Source organism: Aquarana catesbeiana, linkage group LG12 (assembly GCF_042186555.1).
Source record: "Aquarana catesbeiana isolate 2022-GZ linkage group LG12, ASM4218655v1, whole genome shotgun sequence".
Classification (NCBI taxonomy): domain Eukaryota; kingdom Metazoa; phylum Chordata; class Amphibia; order Anura; family Ranidae; genus Aquarana; species Aquarana catesbeiana.
The window spans coordinates 44,885,816-44,906,243 of record NC_133335.1 but is presented as its reverse complement, the minus strand read 5'-3'; the positions used below and the strand labels follow the sequence as shown (position 1 = coordinate 44,906,243).

Here is a 20,428-nt window from a genome sequence, read left to right as displayed (position 1 = left end):
CAATCCAATATTACTGTAGTTCTACTTTAGAGATCCATATAATTTTTATTTTAAACAAACTGCAAGTGGTTGTTAACCAACAGTGTTTTCTCTGATGGTAGTTGGGACCTGGGCCGACGACTTTTGGGCTTGTGTCCATGACATCAATTTGAGGCACTTCTGAGGTCATTCAGAATTCAATCACAGGTGCATTTGAATTACCATAGACTTGTATAGGAATGCAAAACCTGTTTGACGCAAACAAAACCCAGTCTGCACAGGCCCTTAGCAAGGTTACCGTACACATCTTTGACCTCTACTTTCTAAAGCTTTGCCGCATAACTGCAACTGAGCATTTAGGTTGAATAATTATTGAGGCAACGCATTCTAATGCCCTGTACACACGATCGGACTTTCCGACGGAAAATGTGCGATCGGAGCTTGTTGCTTGCTGGCTCTAAAATTTTCCGACAACAAAATGTGTAGACAATTCCGACACACAAAGTGCCACGCATGCTTGGAATCAAGCAGAAGAGCAGCACTGGCTATTGAACTTCATTTTTCTCGGCTCGTCGTATGTGTTGTATGTCACATCGCGTTCTTGACGTTCAGAATTTCCAACCAACTTTGTGTGACTGTGTGTATGCAAGACAAGTATGAGCCAACATCCGTCGGAAAAAATCTGATGGATTTTGTTGTCGGAATGTGTAATCGTGTATACAGGGCATAAAAGACTAAAACTAAGATCTATATAGTTCTAACATGGCATAGGCAGCACAACCTGTAGCACATCATACCAGGTGAGAATGAGACCAGAGAACTTGAAATGGAGCTCTGCGTTCCTTACTGCTCCTATCACTACATCCTACTTATATTTAATGCCTCATGCACACAGGCATATGAATTTATATCTGAAATATGTTGGATTTTTTTTCTGCCAGAACTTTGCAGAAAAAATGCCTCTAATGCTGCGCATGTACGCATATTCATGTGCATATGGTGCTTAACGTAAATGCACTCTACTGGCCAGAATATTGATTTATTCTGGCTACTGGAATACATTCCATGCGGCTCAGTTGTCCGTGGAAAAGGAAAAGTAGGGAAATCTTCCAATGGAGACACTTGTTATGGGGGCATTTTAAAAAATGCAAGCAGTTGCTGAAGTTTAAAAAACACTTCTAGACTAAAAGTAGTGTGCATGGACACATAGCATAACACGGTTTGCTTCTAGAAGAAGAAAAGAAAATGCGTAATGTGCTTGGAGCCTAACTGCAGGCGAAAAAAAATCAGGTCTCCTCCGCTGCCAGCCAAAGCTGTCCTGTAAAAAACTGTATTTTTTCTGTATATTGCCTGGAGTTTGGGTTTAAATGGCTTTTGGTAAGTAGACAAAATAATGGAACCATTACTAAATTATTATACTTAAGGATATAAAGGGAGCAGATACACTTTAGAGCCCACAGCATATTTGTTTTTAGGACTGGGTCACAGGGGTGCTATGGTAATTTCGGAGAATTCACTTTTCTGGCATTTAGCAATTATCCTGTCAAGTATCCACCCATCCTTTTAGGTGAACTTCAGGTCAGCACTACTCTCCCTCTGCACCTTGTCCCTTTCACATGGTTTTGACATGAAACTTCTCACCCACTACTGACCTCTTTAAAGCTATCCATTCACATAAATGTGTGATAAATGTGATAGCATGATAGTATCATAGCTCCCAACTGTCCCTGATTTTGAGCAATGTCCCTCTGTCCCTCATTCCTCCTCATTTGTCCCTCATTTTGGTCTGATCTATATAGTTGTATATAAAATGCACTTTTTATCTTTCAAAAAGTGTTTCCCAGTGCTAAACCTTTCATCCAAATTCTAAATTGCTGCATTTGTAAATTTTAAAAGACCAATATAAAGGAATAGTAGTGGCAAAAAAAAATCCCTTGTGGATGCAATTAAACTTTTTTTTTGGTTAATTCTCCTTTAATGGGGTGTGTCCTATGGCCACATACATTTGCTAGTAGGTGTCCCTCCTTCCCATCTTCAAATGTTGGAAGGTATGTAGTATGTTTGCCTCTGCAATAGTGGACACATAAAGGGTAGACTGCAGAGAGAGGTTCTCTCTGTATGTTAGTGCAGCCGCAGCTGTGCTCCACACTGCATCTTATCTTATGGCTCAGGCGGGGGCGCTCTCCATAGGTGCTGCAGTAAACCACTTGAGGACCAGGCTTTTTCTGGCACTTTTTGTTTACAAGTTTAAATCAGTATTTTTTTTTTTCAAGAAAATAACTTCTAACCCCCACACATTATATATTATTTTTAGCAGAGGGAATAAAATTTTTTATGTCACACTGTATTTGCACAGCGGTTTTTCAAACACTTTAAAAAAAAAAAAAAAAAAAAAAAAAAAAAAACTATAAATGAATAATAATAAAAAAAAAAAAAAAATCCACATTTTTACTCCAATTTTTTTGTAAAATATGATGTTATGCTGCGTAAATCGATGCCTAACATGTCACGTTTTAAAATTGCATACGACCCGTGGAATGGCGACAAACTACCTTAAAATCTCCATAAGCAACACTTTAAATTTTCTTACAGGTTACCAGTTTAGAGTTACAAAGAAGGCCTAGCGCTAGAATTATTGCTCTCACTCTAACGTTCACACCTCACATGTGTGGTGTGAACGTAGCTTAACATATGTGTGTGCGACTTATGTATACGCTAACTTTTGCACGCAAGCACGGAGGGATAGGGCCGCTTTAATTTTTTCTTTTTTTTTCTAATTTTGTTTTTTCACTGTCCCATTAATTTATTTGTTTTTTAATCACTTTTATTCCTATTACAAAGAATTTAAACATCCCTTGTAATGGAAAGAAGTCTGACAGGTCCTCTTTATGAAGAGATTTGGGGTCAAAAAGAGCTCAAATCTGTCCTTTAACTTTATTATGTTTACTATCACCCTAGACCATGATGTCGCTCGGGTCCTCCAAGGCCATAGAGGCAATCAGAGACTATCTAATCTCTCTTTGTCTCGATGACCAGACGGCCGCATGGTCAGATCGAGCGGCTTTTCCATGCAGCCAGAGGTATTTGTATATTACTAATGATAAAGCCTTCACCCGAGCAACTTTGGAATGGTTTTAAAGTGATTCTGCTGATTTTATTCAGTTATTATGGGAGTGTATTTTCTTCCTTTAATGCTAAAAATACCCCAGTGAGCACTATGCCATCTTTTATATCTTTTTGAGCACTGATCCATGCCGAGTGAGAATTCTGGAGAAGATTGTTTGAACCCTGGGAGAGTCCAGCTGCGTTCGTAGGGTCCGATTGATTTGATTGAAGGCGCAATAAGACCTTTCTAATGAGGGTCAATCCATAGGGTGAGAGTATGGCCAAAAGGGGATTTGTGGAGGTGTCTGCTATTATTATTCTCCAAAAAACAGTCACTTCCACTGCTATGAGGTCCTTAACAGTTGGATGGAAAATATAGGACAACAAAACCAGATGCTTGGTGGATGCAACCCTCCTCAGAAGGGGGAATCCAAAGTACAACTACAAAAACAAACAAACAGGAAGGCGTACTTTGCGTACTTTTATTTTTGCAGTCACACAATCTATTCTCGCCAAATTGAACTGTTTATATGGACTTGATCACGATTGGTGAATTGTATCACAACTTTATTCACAGACATTTGTATGAAGGACTGTCCTTCAGTGATTTTGGATCGTATTTATACACAGGTTTATATTTGACACTATTTTGATTTGGTTATTGTGTTTTTGGTATACGAATCAGCGCAGCATATTACTATACATATATATCCATTGACATAAGAAAAAAGTTGACATCAAAGTTTACAGTTTGCTGTACACCTGAACAGAACTTACATTTTTTTCGCCATTGTCACAGATTTTTTTTCCCACAGCAATAATAAAACTAAATCATTACGGACAATACATATGTGTACTTATTTGTGACATCACATTTTCTGTTCCTGGCAAGGTCACACGTGCCTTGCTTATATATAATTTTATTTGTACAGAAAGCTATTAAGGTCTATGAAATGATCACCTGCACAAGACTGTATGTCTACAAAAACTGAACAGGCCACAATCTTGGCAAGCACAGAATGAGGTCTCTAAACTGTGATTTCACTATTTAAAAGTTGCTTTATGTGTTTTTTTTTTTTTTGATTTTTTGCCTATTGTTTGCACTTGCCACTGCAGATACATTCTTGTAATGCATGGTGGCAATCCAAGATGCCAGCACTGCAAATTTTCTCCTCACTGTATATGCGTCAAGATAATTCAAAGTGGCAGCCTGCTGCCTCCTGCTGGACAATTTAGGAAATTAAAAATGCGTAAATTCTGAGCTATATTATCCACACACAAGCCTGTTGCCGAAGTGAACATTTAATACAAGGATGGCCATAAATAAAATAACCAAATAAATATTTTGTGTTACCTGCTAGAGCATGAAGGGTTCTTAGACACAAAGGCAAGCATTACAAAATACAGTAAGCATTAGTAAAGCTGGCTACACAGTCATTGATTGTTTTTGCCTAGCCTACAGGCTAAATTAAAGCCAGCCATAGATGGTTTGATTGCTTGTTCAGCAGGGACTGGCTAAGATTTGAACCTTCTATGGGGCAGGCTGAATGTACCAAAGTTGATCCATCGGTCCACTTGGGTACAACCAGCATGTTGGAATACGCAATAGCCGCTAGCAATAATCACGGTTTTCCCTGCAGGGGCGACTACCTGTGCCCCCCCTTCCCGCCGGGAAGTGAAAACACAATAGCTCCACGTGGGATTCCCCCATCAACACTGACCGACAGGGGGGAATCAAAAGATTTGGTTGCAGGCAAGGGCGTTGCTAGGTCTGCAAAAGATCTGGGGCTAAAGCCCATAGCAGTGGTCACCAGCCTTTTTGCAGGCCCGGGGGCGCACGCCGGTGGTAAGCAATTTTTTGCGGGCAAAGGCTGGTGTGTTGGCGTGAGGGCGGAAGAGCGATGATGTGTGGCAGGCAGTGAGATGATGTCATCTCTCTGCTCCCCGCCTCACATCGCTCCCACATTAAAGTGGCCCGGCTGTGAGGGCGGAAGAGTGGTGACGTGGAGTGGGCGGAGAGAGATGATGTCATCTCTGCTCGTCCGCTCGCTCGTCTCTCTCCTCCAGCTCTGGTGCAGCTCGCCGCAGCCGCGACCTGCTGGTTAGGCAGGGACCCTGCGGCAAGAGACTCGGGGCTATAGGCTCCAGATTCGGGGCTACAGCCTCGATAGCCACCCCCTGGCGACGCCTATGGTTGAAGGAAAGAAAATTACACCATCTATGGCCTGCCTTAAAAAAAAAATATATATATAACAGATTCATCCATCCAACCTAAACAGAGCAGATGGACAAGCCTCCAGCTGACAATACAATACTGTCTCCTGACAGACAGTGGCAGCGGTTGTCAGAACAGAATGGGTACTGTCAAAGCAGTGACTGCAGCTGATTGGCTGCAGTCACTGTTCAGTAGGGTGGATATAAATCAATGATAAAAAAAAAAAATCGGATTTTTTGGATTTAAAATCGATTTTTTTTATTTTTATAAAATTTATTTGAATAAAATGCTTTTGGAGTAAAAAAAAAAAAAAAAAAAAAAAAAAAAAAAAAAAAAGGATATAGTTTTCTATTTAAGATACATTAATAATTTAGTTTATTCAGCATGAACTGGAGCTTAGTTATGTAGCATGAGGCTGTATATTCTGCAATATTTAAAGTGGGGTTCCACCCAAAAAACAAAAATACCTGGAAAAATTCTAAAACAAAAAAAATTTGGATATTTTTTTTTTTTTCACTTACCTCTAAATGCCTGTTGCTAGGTGGTCCCTCGTAGTCTTCCTGTTCCTTTGCCTGGGCTGGTGACATCACTTCCCCCCCCAGGCACAGGAAGGGCTCCGCTCTGCACCCTCCCTCCTGTCAATCATCTGGGACCCATTACAGGTCCCAGGTGATTGAGCGGCCAATCACGGCGTGCGGTACCGCTCGCACATGCGCAGTGGGTGCCAGGCTGTGAAGCCACAGCCCGGCGCCCACAGTTGAAATGCCGGCGCCGACGAGCGGAGGGGGTGGACGAGCGGGGCTTCGATCCCCCGCATCGCTGGACCCAGGGACAGGTGAGTGCCCAATTAAAAGTCAGCAGCTGCAGTATTTGTAGCTGCTGACTTTTAATTTTTTTTTTTTGACGGCCTCCCTGGGTGGAACTCCTCTTTAATATTTTGGTAAACTCATTTAATGAATCCAAGCTCTGCAAGCTGAGATAACATGCACTGCATCGATGCATTAACACAATTTCACAGTAACCATGAGATAAAACAAAGCTCAGGAATATTCCTCTATCCCATTGTTTTGCAAATCTATGTACACTATAAACTGTATGACTGATTTCCTTCTGATATCGCTGTTTTACTAACCTGATAGCTTATTATTTTAAATAGGAAACCTTTATTGTATTTGCAAATATTAAAAGATTCTAACTACCTCTAACTACCAGCAAGAATAAGTCCTTACATCTGCAATTTCAGATCCATCATGGCAGCGCCTGTTAGCGGGCATCCACTCACCTGCTGCCTCCACGTCCTTCACCTTGTTGTGCCGCATCACCAACTGCCCCATTAAAGTGAATGGGATTGCCGGTGAGTCGACAGCGAGTCAGAGGAGGAACTGCTGCGGGACAGAGATGACAGTTGCTCTTTAAAAATTATGATTTAAATTGAGTTGATTTAAATCAAGCCTTTTTACTAGCGATTTAAATCATGAATTAAATCGACTTGATTTAAGTCAAATCCACCTGTTCGGCCAACAATTATCCACCCGATTTCTTCAATTTCCAGATCCGATGATGTAGGGTGCAAAAGAGCAGACAGGGCTACCCAATGCTGAGATATCATTTGGTTCATCATGGCCAGTTGAAGCCTATGGTGGCAGAGTGTCTTCACTGAATGTATTCCCAGACTAAGCTGGGTTTTGGGCCTGTTCCTGGAATACCTTTTACAACAACAATGCTGAGCACAACCTCATATTGTTTTCAGTGGTACAATAAAGGGTAAAGGACATGGAAATCCAACAGAAACTTGAGCTAAGAGAAATGCATTATTATGCAATTTTGGGTACCAGTTTCACAAAAAAGATATTGGGGAACAGAGTGCAGAGAAGAGCAACCAAACTGATAAGAGGAATGGAGGAGCTCAGCTTCGAGGAACAATTAGCTGAACTAAATGTATTCTCTTGAGAAGAGGAGATTAGGTGGGAATATGATCACCACGTATAACATAAGTGGTCCATATAGTAAAACTTGGACTTATTCACTTTAAGGTCATCACAAAGACATCTAGAGGAAAAGAGATTTAACCTCCACATACAGAAAGGCTTCTTCACAGTAAGAGCTGTGAAAGTGTGGAATAGAGACTCCCTCAAGAACTGGTTCTGGCCAGGTCAGTAGATGGTTTAAAAAAGAGCTGCTGGAAGCATTCCTAAATGCACAAACTATAACTGGATATTAACATTTATAAGCAATAATTATACAAAACTTTGTATAAGTATTAAACACCATTTTGTAGAAGTATTGCTTGTTTATTAGTATGTGAGTACACTGTTTAGTGGTTTGCGGCAATCTCACATCTTTTTTTATTTATTCATTTATTTAATTTGTTTATTCAGTTTATTTATTCCCAAAACACACACTTTTTTTTACAGCAGCGCACGACTTTAATTTCTTGAACATTTATAAGTAATAACACCAGAGAATGTTGATCCAAGGGAATATCTGAACGCCTTTGGAGGATCAAAAAGGATCTTTTTTTCCTTTGCTGCAGTAAATTGGAATACAGTTTATAAGGTTTTTTACTTTTCTCTGGATCAACTGTAGATATAGGGTATATACGAAGGTTTTCCAATTTTTTTTTCCTATTTGTTGTACCTAAATAGAATTATGTCTTTTTAAACCTGACTATGTACCTATGTATTGGCTGCCATTGCTAATCCCCATTTAAAATGCTAGCTTCTGCCTGGCTTTCTTGTAGGTTCTAATTTAAGCTTGTTCAATTAAAGGATAGGTCCATCTTTCATACCATGTACATGTTACACCCATATTCAGGGTGTAACATGTAACATTTTATGAAAGCACCGACCCCTGTCCCCCCTGCTCTGACAGCCAGCGGGAATCTTCTCCTCCCAGCTAGCTGTCAAAATGTAAAAAAAAAAAAAAAACAGGCTCCACCCACGTTACTTATTCACAGTGCTCTGTGAATTGAAAACTACAAGTCCCCACAGCTGTTGTAGTTCTCAATGAAGTAACACAGCGCTGTGGAGCGATGTGGTAGTTCATTCATGCTTCCTGTCGAGGAAGCAGATACACTGACAGGTCTTGCAGGAGACCGTCATGGCATCAGTGATCTCGTGCAATGCTTTACAGGCAACAAAAAATAATAAATGTACATTTTTTTACCTGCAAAAAAATGTGCATTTATTATATTTTGGCAAAAGGTGAAGTTATTCTTTCAGCTTTGACAAAAAAACTGGAAGCTGATTATTTTTTTTTTGCAGAGCTGCACCAGATTTTGCACTCTTCAGTTTTTGTAAATCAGCCCCCCCCAGGAAAGTGGTGTCAAGGAGATTAAAGGGAGCAGTGATGTCATCCTCTTCATCATGTCATAGTGCTAAAGGCCTAGCAGTTAGCAACTAGGCCCAAAAAATGCATTATAAGAAGAGGTCACATGCTCCCCCAGAGTCAGAAACAGCGGGTATTTTGTGCCGGGAGCCAAGAGAGAACAGCACTTCTGAATAGCCATAGTGACGGTCTCTACAAAAATTACCAGCATTTTGTACAGCACCAATCAAAAATAACAATTTAGACAATAATTGTCATATTTTTGCATTTTTCAGAATAGAATATCAACAGTTTGTTCTGTAAAGCGCTGCACAAACTGACAGAACTTTATAAACCCTATAAAAAATAATAACAATAAGGTGAAGCAACATTTTGATGAACAGTAACATTTTCCATACTTATTTACCAACAAAATGGATGTCAAGCTGCTAATCCCACCCACTGTACATCCTTTTTGCTGAGCATCCCAGCCAATATAATAATCTTACTGAACTCTATACAGTATTAGCTGCAGTAGAACTGAAAAGAGAATTTATAGGACTACCAAATGGTTTATCATGAGTTGTCTTACCGCTGGACCGGTTTTTCCTGTTGGATTTTCCACCACTGAGAAGCATCTTCAGACTGTTCCGAAACATGTCTGCACCACTAGTTTCACGTCAGGCAGAAATCTGAAACAAAAGGTCCAATTAGATAATCACATATTTACCCAAACAACATATCTGAAGGCAGTGACAGGCTACCCGCAATCTACGTAGTCAAAGATAAAAGAGAAACAAGAGGGCGCACGAGCCTAGTGCATTATCTTTGGATAAAAATGTATTAAGATAAAAAAGCCTACTTCCAAAACATTAATAACGTAATCGCAGTATATGGTCATCAAGTAGCAGCATTCAGTTGAACATGAACAATTCTCCAGAGGTCACGGAGGAAAAAACAGAAATCACTGCCAGCAGACGCGTTTTGAGGGGTAAGTCCCCCCTTGCTCAGAGCACTGAAACGCGTCAACTGGCAGTGTTTTCCTCCGTGACCTCTGGAGAATTGTTCATGTTTAACTGAATGCTGCTACTTGATGACCATATATTGCGATTACGTTATTAATGTTTTGTAAATAGGCTTGTTTATCTTCTTAATACATTTTTATCCAAAGATAATGCACTAGGCTGGTGTACCCTCTTGTTTCTCTTTTATCTTTGACTACTAGGATTTCCCCATCCTTGAGGGCAGCAAGGCCTATGTCATTACACATTTGTCTGGGTATCCACTTGTGCGCAGGAGCGTTTTTTCTCTGCTACCCGCAATCTATTTTTGGGGTTCTAGAAATTACTGATGTCTTTAAAGTGGAAAAAAATCATTATGCATTGGATAAGATGGTGAAACATTTAAACATGTGATGATTTTTTTCTCATGAAAAGGACCGGTCTACTAACAGAGAAATGTAGCATGGACCGATCCCCTGGAAAGAATGTATAATCTTTATTTATTTTCCTTTGTTTTAGAAACATGAATGGGATATCAGCCTAAGAAATATCATCAAGTGGCTTTTAGGCTGGGTTCACATCCAATGCGAATTGGATGCGGCTTACTGCATCCAATTTGCAGGACATTTTAAAATCTGTTCATTTGAATGAGGCTGCTTCCCATATGTGCGTTGCATTTGCACTCCGCATTGCCCAAAATACTTGTGCATTTTCTGGGCATTGCAGTGCGAACTGCAGGCACATAATCTTCTATGGGAATGTATCTGATTCGTAGAGGAGTTCTGTTGTGAACAAGAATTCTCTCCCCCTCCTCACTACACTTCCTCCCACTCCCTGCTCAGCTGATCCGCAGATACAAGGGAGCAGAATCGCTAACTAGCTGCTTTTTCTCTTCGCAGAGAAAACGGAGCTGGAATTCGCACCCCACATGTGTGAATCCAGCTTTAGAGCAGTCCTTGCACCTAAAATACAAGGTCCGCTTATTAAAAGTGGCCTCCATCCCCCACCCCTGTTTTAAAGCTAACGTGATACCAGTAATCAAGAATGGGCCGACCAACATACAGTGCCTTGAAAAAGTATTCATAACCCTTGAAATTTTCCACATATTGTCATGTTACAACCAAAAACGTAAATGTATTTTTGGGGATTTTATGTGATAGACCAACACAAAGTGACACATAATTGTGAAGTGGAAGGAAAATGATAAATGGTTTTTAATTTTTTTTACAAATAAATATCTGAAAAGTGTGGCGGGCATTTGTATTCAGCCCCCTTTACTCTGATACCCTTAATTAAATCTAGGGGAACCAATTGCCTTCAGAAGTCACTTAAAAAGTAAATACAGGCCACCTGTGTGCAATTTAAACTCAGTATAAATACAGATGTTCTGTGAAGCCCTCAGAGATTTGTTAGAGAACCTTGGTGAACAAACAGCATCATGAAGTCCAAAGAACACACCAAACAGGTCAGGGATAAAGTTGTGGAGAAGTTTAATGTTAGTTTATAAAAAAAATATCCCAAGCTTTGAACATCTCACGGAGCACTGTTCAATCCATCATCCGAAAATGTAAAGAGTATGGCACAACTGCAAACCTACCAAGACATGGCCGTCCACCTAAACTGACAGGCCAGGCAAGGAGAGCATTCATCAGGGAAGCAGCCAAGAGGCCCATGGTAACTCTGGAGGAGCTGCAGAGATCCACAGCTCAGGTGGGAGAATCTGTCCACAGGACTACTATTAGTCGTGCTCTCCACAAATCTGGCCTTTATGGAAGAGTGGCAAGAAGAAAGCCAATGTTGAAAGAAAGTAATAAGAAGTCCCATTTGCAGTTTGCAAGAAGCCATGTGGGGGGAACAGCAAACATGTGGAAGAAGGTGCTCTGGTCAGGTGAGACCAAAATTGAAATTTTTAGGCTAAAAGCAAAATGCTATGTGTGGCAGAAAACTAACACTGCACATCACCCTAAACACAACATCCCCACTGTAAAACATGATGGTGGCAGCATCATGTTGTGGGGATGCTTTTCTTCAGCAGGAAGCTTGCCAGAGTTGATAGGAAGATGTATAGAGCCAAATACTGGGCAATTTTAGAAGAAAACCTGTTAGAGTCTGCAAAAGACTTGAGACTGGGGCAGAAGTTCACCTTCCAGCAGGACAACGACCCTAAACATACAGCCAGTGCTACAATGGAATGGTTTAGATCAAAGTATATTAATGTGTTAGAATGGCCCAGTCAAAAGTCCAGACCTAAATCAAATTGAGAATCTGTAGCAAGACTTGAAAACTGCTGCTCACAGAAGCTGTCCATCCAATCTGATAGAGCTTCAGCTATTTTCCAAAGAAGAATGGGCAAAAATTTCACTCTCTAAATGTGCAAAGCTTGTAGAGACATCCCCAAAATGACTTGCAGCTGTAATTGCAGTGAAAGGTGGTTCTACAAAGTATCGAGGGGGAGCTGAATACAAATGCATACCACACTTTTCAGATATTTATTCGTAAAAAATATTGAAAACAATTTATCAAATTCCTTCCACTTCACTATTATGTGCCACTCTGTTTTGGTTGTAGCATGACAAAACGTGGAAAATTTCAAGGGGTATGCATACTTTTTCAAGGCACTGTACCTGGAAAACTACAGGCCAGTCAGCCTAACATCAATAGTTTGCAAACTACTGGAGGGGATGATAAGAGACCATATCCAAGATATAGCTTATAAGAATAGTATCAACCGACATGGATTTATGAAAAGATCGTTCGTGTGAGACCTATTAACATTCTCTGAGGAAGTGAAGAAAGGCCTGTGGATGTAGTGCATCTAGACTTCGCCAAATAATTTGACACCAGCAGAATATTAGCATGCAATAAAAAGGGTATTTACTCGAGATAAAACTATAATTTTAACTCTACAAAACTCTGGTTTGTTCTCAAGAAAGATGTGCTGGAACTGGAGAAAGTCCAGGGGAGGGCAACAAAACTAAAAAGGAGACTTTGGAGGACCTAATTAATGAGGAACGATTACAAACATTTAACTTATTCTCCCTGGAGAAGAGACACTGAAGGGGGGAGATGATAGCGAAATACAATTCCAACGTCACTCAAGAAGACACGTGGCCACTCAATGAAGTTGGACAAGAACTGGTTCAACCTTAAACTGTGTAAGGTGCTCTTCACCATTAGAGCAGTAAGAATGTGGAAATCCTTTCCACAATCGGTGGTTTTAACAGGAACTGTTACTAATTTCAAAAAACTTTTAGATGGGCAGCCTATTGAACACAATATACAGGGATTTGGGAAGTGGTAGACACATAGATACATATGTACACATCTAGGTGGATGGACTGGTGCCTTTATTCAATATTACCAACTATGAAACTATCATTGCACTGAGCCACTGAAAGATTAATGTCTAATATAGAAATATCTATATTTAAAGGAATTCTGTATGAATATAAATGTGGCAACTGCCATTGCTGACTTGCTTTTAAGACATGCAGGTACCAAGGCTTTCTAGGTTGCCTGTAATCCGTGCAGCTCCCATATTTTCTTGCCATTATGACTAGAAAACTGCCAATTACATTGGCTAACTCAGAGCCTTTTCATTGAAGATTTTGTTTACATTCTCCCTGAGCCAGCAGTGCACCAATTCCGCCATTAAGGCACATAAAGGAACAATGCCTGGATATGTGCTTGTGGGGCGTAATAATACCAACTGCACATTAAGTCACTGAAAATGCCTTAATAGAGGGATCAGCTATACAGATATTCTTTTATGCTGGAAAAAGGAGGATTATGAGGAACATAAGTGAATTAGTGTCTGTTTCAATTCTGTTCCACCTACTTGCACACGATCCTATATATTTAAAACCAGGGTGTGTAGACCTAAAGAAATTAACAGTCTCTGCCCTTCCAATATTATTTGTTGACAAAGCATTTTTTATTGGTTGCTTTTTATGTGCCTGTGAACACAATCAATTAAATGTAAACTTTATTAACGCGTGGTAACATTTTAAAAGGCTTGTTTTTATGTATAGTTTGTAATTATATATGTATCTGGGCGCAGCCATATTTGCTCTGCTTCCTGCTTATCCAAATGGCAAGGTCTTTCTGGAAACAGAGCAGCAAGAAAGAGGTTCTTTTTATATTCTAATTAAAAAAAAGTGATTTGGTAATTCTAACATTTACACTATGGAGTTATTTGGGAAGCTTGTGTTCACTCCTATACATCGTAGAAGAAAAGAAGGATAGTGGCTAGTATGTCCTTAATAGATAAGGCACCTCATCCCAAAGATTGAGTACAATAAGGAGCAAAGGGAGGGGGATTGTTGCGGTGCCATGAACAACTCAATACAATATATATAGAATAGAAAAAGTTAAAGCCAATAGTGCAGTATATTGAATCTCATATAACAGGGGAGCATATTACAATGTTCTGTTGACCAAAAGGATGATGGTAAATTATAACAGCAGGTCAATTCTTCGCTACTAGTTTCGCCAAGGCATTGGCTTCATCAGGGAAATAGAATAGAACAAATAAAACAATTGTTGCTCTAAGAAGCGAAAGAACAAAAACATGAGTTTTTTTTAACCTCTTCGCGCCTGCGCTATAGCCAAAAGACGGCTGCAGCGCAGACGCTAATTGCCGGGAGGCCGTCCCTGGACGTCCTCCTGTTTACTTCCGCGATGCGTGCTCCCGCGGGCGCGCATCGTGGAAGTTCTGTGCTGGCCGTGTCCCTTGGACACAGCCAGTCACAGATCGCTGAAAACAGCCAACCACAGCAGCCATTTTCAGCGCGATCGAGCGGTGCCAATGAGAGATGATTTCATATGTAAACATATCTCATATATAATCTCTCATCGCTGGCTCTCCCTCCTCACACAGAGACAGCGTGTGAGGAGGGACAGCTGACGGCTGCAGCGGTGAGTAAAAAAAAAAAAAAAAAAAAAAAAAACGAAAAAAAAGTCACGTCAGTCATCTGTCCCCACTGTCACCTATAAGTGCCATCTGTCATCAGTGCCACATATTAGTGCCATCTGTCATCAGTGCCATATATTAGTGCCATCTGTCATCAGTGCCATCTGTCATCAGTGCCACATATTAGTGCCATCTGTCATCAGTGCCACCTGTCAGTGTCATGTGCCATCTGTTATCAGTGTCACGTGTCATCAGTGCCATGTATCAGTGCCATCTGTCATCAGTGCCACGTATCAGTGCCATCTGTCATCACTGCCACGTATTAGTGCCATCTGTCATCACTGCCACGTATTAGTGCCATCTGTCATCACTGCTACGTATTAGTGCCATCTTTTATCATTGCCACGTATTAGTGCCATCTGTCATCAGTGCCACGTGTCATCAGTGCCACGTATTAGTGCCATGTGTCATCAGTGCCACATATTAGTGCCATCTGTCATCAGTGTCATGTGTCATCAGTGCCACGTATTAGTGCCATCTGTCAGTGCCACGTATTAGTGCCATCTGTCATCAGTGCCACATCAGTGTCATCAGTGCCACGTATTAGTGCCATCTGTCATCAGTGCCACATCAGTGTCATCAGTGCCACGTATCAGTTCCATCTGTCATCAGTGCCACATATCAGTGCCATCTGTCATCAGTGTCACGTGTCATTGTCCTGGTGCTCCAGGGCCTTCAAAAGTGTAATAGGTAGTCAACAAGTTAGATGTGTAATTTATGCTCCTAGAACACGTGACTTTGCTCCCTGCATGTTGGGCCTCTCTATGTGGCCAGGCTGTGAAAAAGTCCCACACACGTGGTATCGTAATACCCAGGAGGAGTAGCAGAATGTATTTTGGGGCATTATTTGTGGTATACACATGCCATGTGAGAGAAATAACCTATTACAATGACAATTTTGTGGGGGGAAAAAAAAAAATCTTCATTTTGCAAAGAATTGTGGGAAAAAATTACAACATCAAAAGGCTCACTATGCATCTTACTAAATACCTTGGAATGTCTACTTTAAAAAAAGGGGTCATTTGGGGGGTATTTGTACTTTCCTGACTTGTTAGGGTCGTAAGAAATTAGATAGGCCACAAGTACATCAGGTGTGATGAATTTTTTATGATTTTCACCATAGTTTGTAGACTCTCTAACTTTCACACGGACCAAATAATATCCACTAATTTGGGTTATTTTTACCAAAGATATGTAGCAGTATAAATTGTGGCCAAATCTTATGAAGAAAAATAATAATTTGCAAAATGTTATCACAGAAACTAAGAAAAATGCGTTTTTTTTTTCAAAATTTTCAGTCTTTTTTCATTTATAGCGCAAAAAATAAAAAACCCAAAGGTGATCAAATACCACCAAAAGAAAGCTCTATTTGTATGAAAAAGGACAAAAAATTAATTTGTTACAGTATTACATGATTGAGTAATTGAGTAATTGTCATTCAAAGTGTGAGAGCGCTGAAAGCTGAAAATTGGTCTGGGCAAGAGGGGGGTTTAAGTGCCCAGTAGGTAAATGGTTAAGAATGACAAAAACAGTAAACAAAAATAACAACATGATGCGCATCACTTATGCTGCATGCTACCAGATGTCCGATCCCCTCCTCCAATGGACCAACCCCTCCAGGGATACTACCATATGATGGGAATATATCCCAAACACCCCCAATAAATCACCCGAACATACCCCGAAAGCCCAACCTGGCAAGGTAGATGCGGTCCAATGTCACACTGCCAAAATATGGCTGCAGAGGGCTAAAAGGAAAACAAATCCTACCCTGAGATCATTTACCGACGGGCTTCCTCTATGGTTACCAGCCATCACATGCGCAGAAATCTAGTTAACTCTATAACCACTGGCACCTTCCCACGTGGTCGCTGCAATATCTGCTCTTTCATTACGAATTCTAGAGACATTATTCTCGCTAACGGCTAGATCCACACTGTCAAATACAGAGTCACATGTAAAACAATCAATGGTCTATCTGGCCACTTGCGCATGTGGATGTTTTTACGTCAGTAAGACGAAACTCTTGTTCTTCAAGCACATCAAGGATCACATCATGCCATTATACAAAAGACTAATGACCACTGCCCTCAATAGACATATTGCAAGTCAACATGATTATGATCCCAATGTTGTTCGCTTTGCTGCATTGGAGCATGTATCTTTACATGCTTGAGGCGGTGGTATTGACGTTACCTTATTACGTTGGAGACCAAATTGATACACAGTCTGGATGCTATCAAATATCCAGGCCTGAACTTGTAATAAAAAAAAAATGTTTCTATTCTATATATATTGTATTGAGTTGTTCATGGCACCGCAATAATCCCCCTCCCTTTGCTCCTTATTGTCCTATACATTGTAGTAACTGATTCACTATACTTATGTTAACACCAGTTATTGTTATTGGCACTCAACACAAAGGAGAGCATATGCATTGCAGGACAGCACCATGCACTGTGGATGCACTACAGGAAAGTTTCTTTAAATTGCTTGCTAATTGGCATTGAGTTAGTCCATTCATTTGAATTGGCTGCCAGCACGCCAAAAAAATTAAACAAACTGGAGTCTGTATTAAGAAGTGACAGCTCCTCTCTGAGCTGCTGCACCAAACCCACCCCCGCCATCCCTGGGTGCAACTGCTTTGGTATACAGGGGGGGCGAGGTGGGTGCCAATGGAATCACTAGTGGTGTGCAGCGATTGCCGACAACTGCGGCATCTCTGTTCGCCGATTGTGTAACACAGGCGACAGCCGAGGAAGCTTCCACTAGGCTCTTCCTCGGCTGTATAAAAGATCACACGGAGGAGGAAAATATCCCGCCCCCTCTGTATCTGGGGTCTGTGTTGGGAATGGAGAGTGGGGGAAGAAAAAAAATATTGTATTTATTGTGGCATTTGTACAGCTGGGGGGTTGATGACAGAGGAAGAGGTTTTACACTGTCCAGGATGGTGACATGGGGGTTGGAGAACTGTATACTGGGGGAAGGGAGAGATTTGGGGGGGGGAAGGGAAAGTCATTTTTGGTTTAAAGTAGCCAGTGCAATCCTCAAACCTGCCTTCTGTACATAGCATGCTCTTTAACACTATGGACTCCCGAACCCTGCACTCTGTGCATACCACACTCCCGAAACCCTGCACATACCACACTCCTGAACTCTGCACTCTGTGCATAACGTACTCCTGAACCCTGCACTCTGTGCATGCCACACTCCTGAACCCTGCACTCTGTGCATGCCACACTCCTGAACCCTGCACTCTGTGCATGCCACACTCCTGAACCCTGCACTCTGTGCATGCCACACTCCTGAACCCTGCACTCTGTGCATGCCACACTCCTGAACCCTACACTCTGTGCATGCCACACTCCTGAACCCTACACTCTGTGCATGCCACACTCCTGAATCCCGCACTCTGTACCAGGGCCGGTACAAGGCAGGGGCGGAGGGGGCACGTGCCCTGGGCGGTACCATTTGGTATGGGGGGGGCGCAGCTGTGCGCTCCTGCATGATCCTCCCTTCCCTTCCCTCAGCACACAACTACACTGTTTACTCCCCTACGGAGGAGTCCCGTAGTCTCTGCCAGCGCCGTGACGTCACTCACGGCCGGAGGCGAGGTGGGAGGACGCAGAGAGGAGCGCAGGGAGGCGGGAGCTGTGAGCTGAGCTGTGTCGTGTCGGCGCGCTGTCTGTTATCAAGCGGAGCCGAGCTGAGGAGCTGCTGCCTGCCTGGCTGGCTGGCTCAGGCTGGATTCAATCTGGAAGGTAGAAGAGCGCAGTGCCAGTGTTCTGACTCAGATCTTCAGCAGTGGTGGTCACTGGTCATTAACCTCGCCTCAGCCTCCTCCCCTCCCCGAATCCAGCCATTTATTAATCTGTTTTTTAGTGTTTACTTACACAAGTTCAGACTCATAACTTCTGAGTCTGAACTTGTGTAAGTAAACACTAAAAAACAGATTAATAAATGGCTGGATTGGAGGAGGGGAGGAGGCTGAGGCGAGGTTAATGACCAGTGACCACCACTGCTGAATACCCCACAATACTGTGCAATACTCTGCAATACCCCACAATACTCTGCAATACCCCACAATACTGTGCAATACTCTGCAATACCCCACAATACTGTGCAATACCCCACAATACTGTGCAATACCCCGCAATACTGTGCAATACCCCGCAATACCCTGAAATACCCCGCAATACCCTGAAATACCCCGCAATAGCCCCCAATACTCTGCAATACCCCGCAACACTGTGCAATACCCCGCAACACTGTGCAATACCCCGCAATACTCTGCAATACCCCGCAATACTGTGCAATACCCCGCAACACTGTGCAATACTCCACAATACTGTGCAATACTCTGCAATACCCCACAATATTGTGCAATACCCCACAATACTGTGCAATACCCCACAATACTTTGCAATACACTGCAATACCCCGCAATACTCTGCAATACCCCGCAACACTGTGCAATACTCTGCAATACTCCACAATACTGTGCAATACCCCGCAATACTCTTCAATACCCCACAATACTGTGCAATACCCTGAAATACCCCACAATACTTTGCAATACTCTGCAATACCCCGCAATACCGTGCGATACCCAGCCATACTCTGCAATACTCGGTGATACCCATCTATACTCTGCAATACTCGGTGATACCCAGCCATACTCTGCCATACCCAGCCATGCTCAGTTATACCCAGCCATACCCAGCCACGCTCAGCCATACTCGACTGTACTCGGCCTCTGTATGTGGCCAGGCTGTGGAAGTCTCACACATGTGGTATCACCGTACTCAGGAGGAGTAGGAGAATCTATTTTGTGGTGTCATTTTTGGTATGTACATGCTATGTGTTAGAAATATTGTATAAACGGACAACTTTGTGTTAAAAAAAAATGCGTTTTAACCACTTCCTGCCCGCCGGTTGTCATACGACGTCCTTGACTTTGTGCAGGGATATCTGAATGATGGGTGCAGCTACAGGCCCCCTCGCTTTCTTTCTTTCTCCTTCCTTCCTTCCTTCTTACCATTCTTTTTTCTCTCTTTCTTTCTCTCCTTCCTTCTTCTCTCTCTTTCTTCTCTTGCTTTCTTTCCTTTCTTCCATCTCTCTTTCTCCATCCCCATTTCTCTTTATTCTTTCTTTTCTTCCATCTCTCTTTCTCCATCCCCATTTCTCTTTCTTTCTCTTTCTCCATCTCTCTTTCTTTCCATTCTTTTTGTCTTTATTTCTCTCTCTCTCTCTCTCTTTCTCTCTCTTTCTTTCTTCATCTCTCTTTCTTTCCATTCTTTTTGTCTTTATTTCTCTCTCTCTCTCTCTCGCTCTTTCTTTCTTCATCTCTCTTTCTTTCCATTCTTTTTGTCTTTATTTCTCTCTCTCTCTCTCTCTCTCTCGCTCTTTCTTTCTCTCTTCATCTCTCTCTCTCTCTTGCTCTTTCTTTCTCTCCATCTCTCTTTCTTTCTCTTTCTTTCTTTCCATTCTTTTTTTCTTTATTTCTTTCTCTTTCCTTCCTTCTTTCTCCGTCCCTCTTTCTTTCTTTCCTTCTCTCATCAGACCAGAGAATCTTATTTCTCACCATCTTGGAGCCCTTCGGGTGTATTTTAGCAAACTCCATGTGGGCTTTCATGTGTCTTGCACTGAGGAGAGGCTTCCATCGGGCCACTCTGCCATAAAGCCCCGACTAGTGGAGGGCTGCAGTGGTGGTTGACTTTCTACAACTTTCTGCCATCTCTGGAGCTCAGCCACAGTGATCTTTGGGTTCTTCTTTACCTCTCTCACCAAGGCTCTTCTCCCCTGATAGCTCAGTTTGGCCGGACGGCCAGCTCTAGGAAGGGTTCTGGT

General features: G+C 41.8%; 1 protein-coding gene across 1 annotated transcript in view; it reads right to left on the bottom strand.

Annotated features, from left to right (window-relative positions):
- The window catches only part of TANC2 (tetratricopeptide repeat, ankyrin repeat and coiled-coil containing 2), a 710,755-nt gene that overhangs the window by 403,058 nt on the left and 287,269 nt on the right, over nucleotides 1-20,428 (bottom strand). The window contains 1 exon segment of the mRNA XM_073607675.1: nucleotides 9,198-9,297. Within this exon segment, the coding sequence (XP_073463776.1) occupies nucleotides 9,198-9,264 (67 nt within the window). The 5' untranslated portion in view covers nucleotides 9,265-9,297.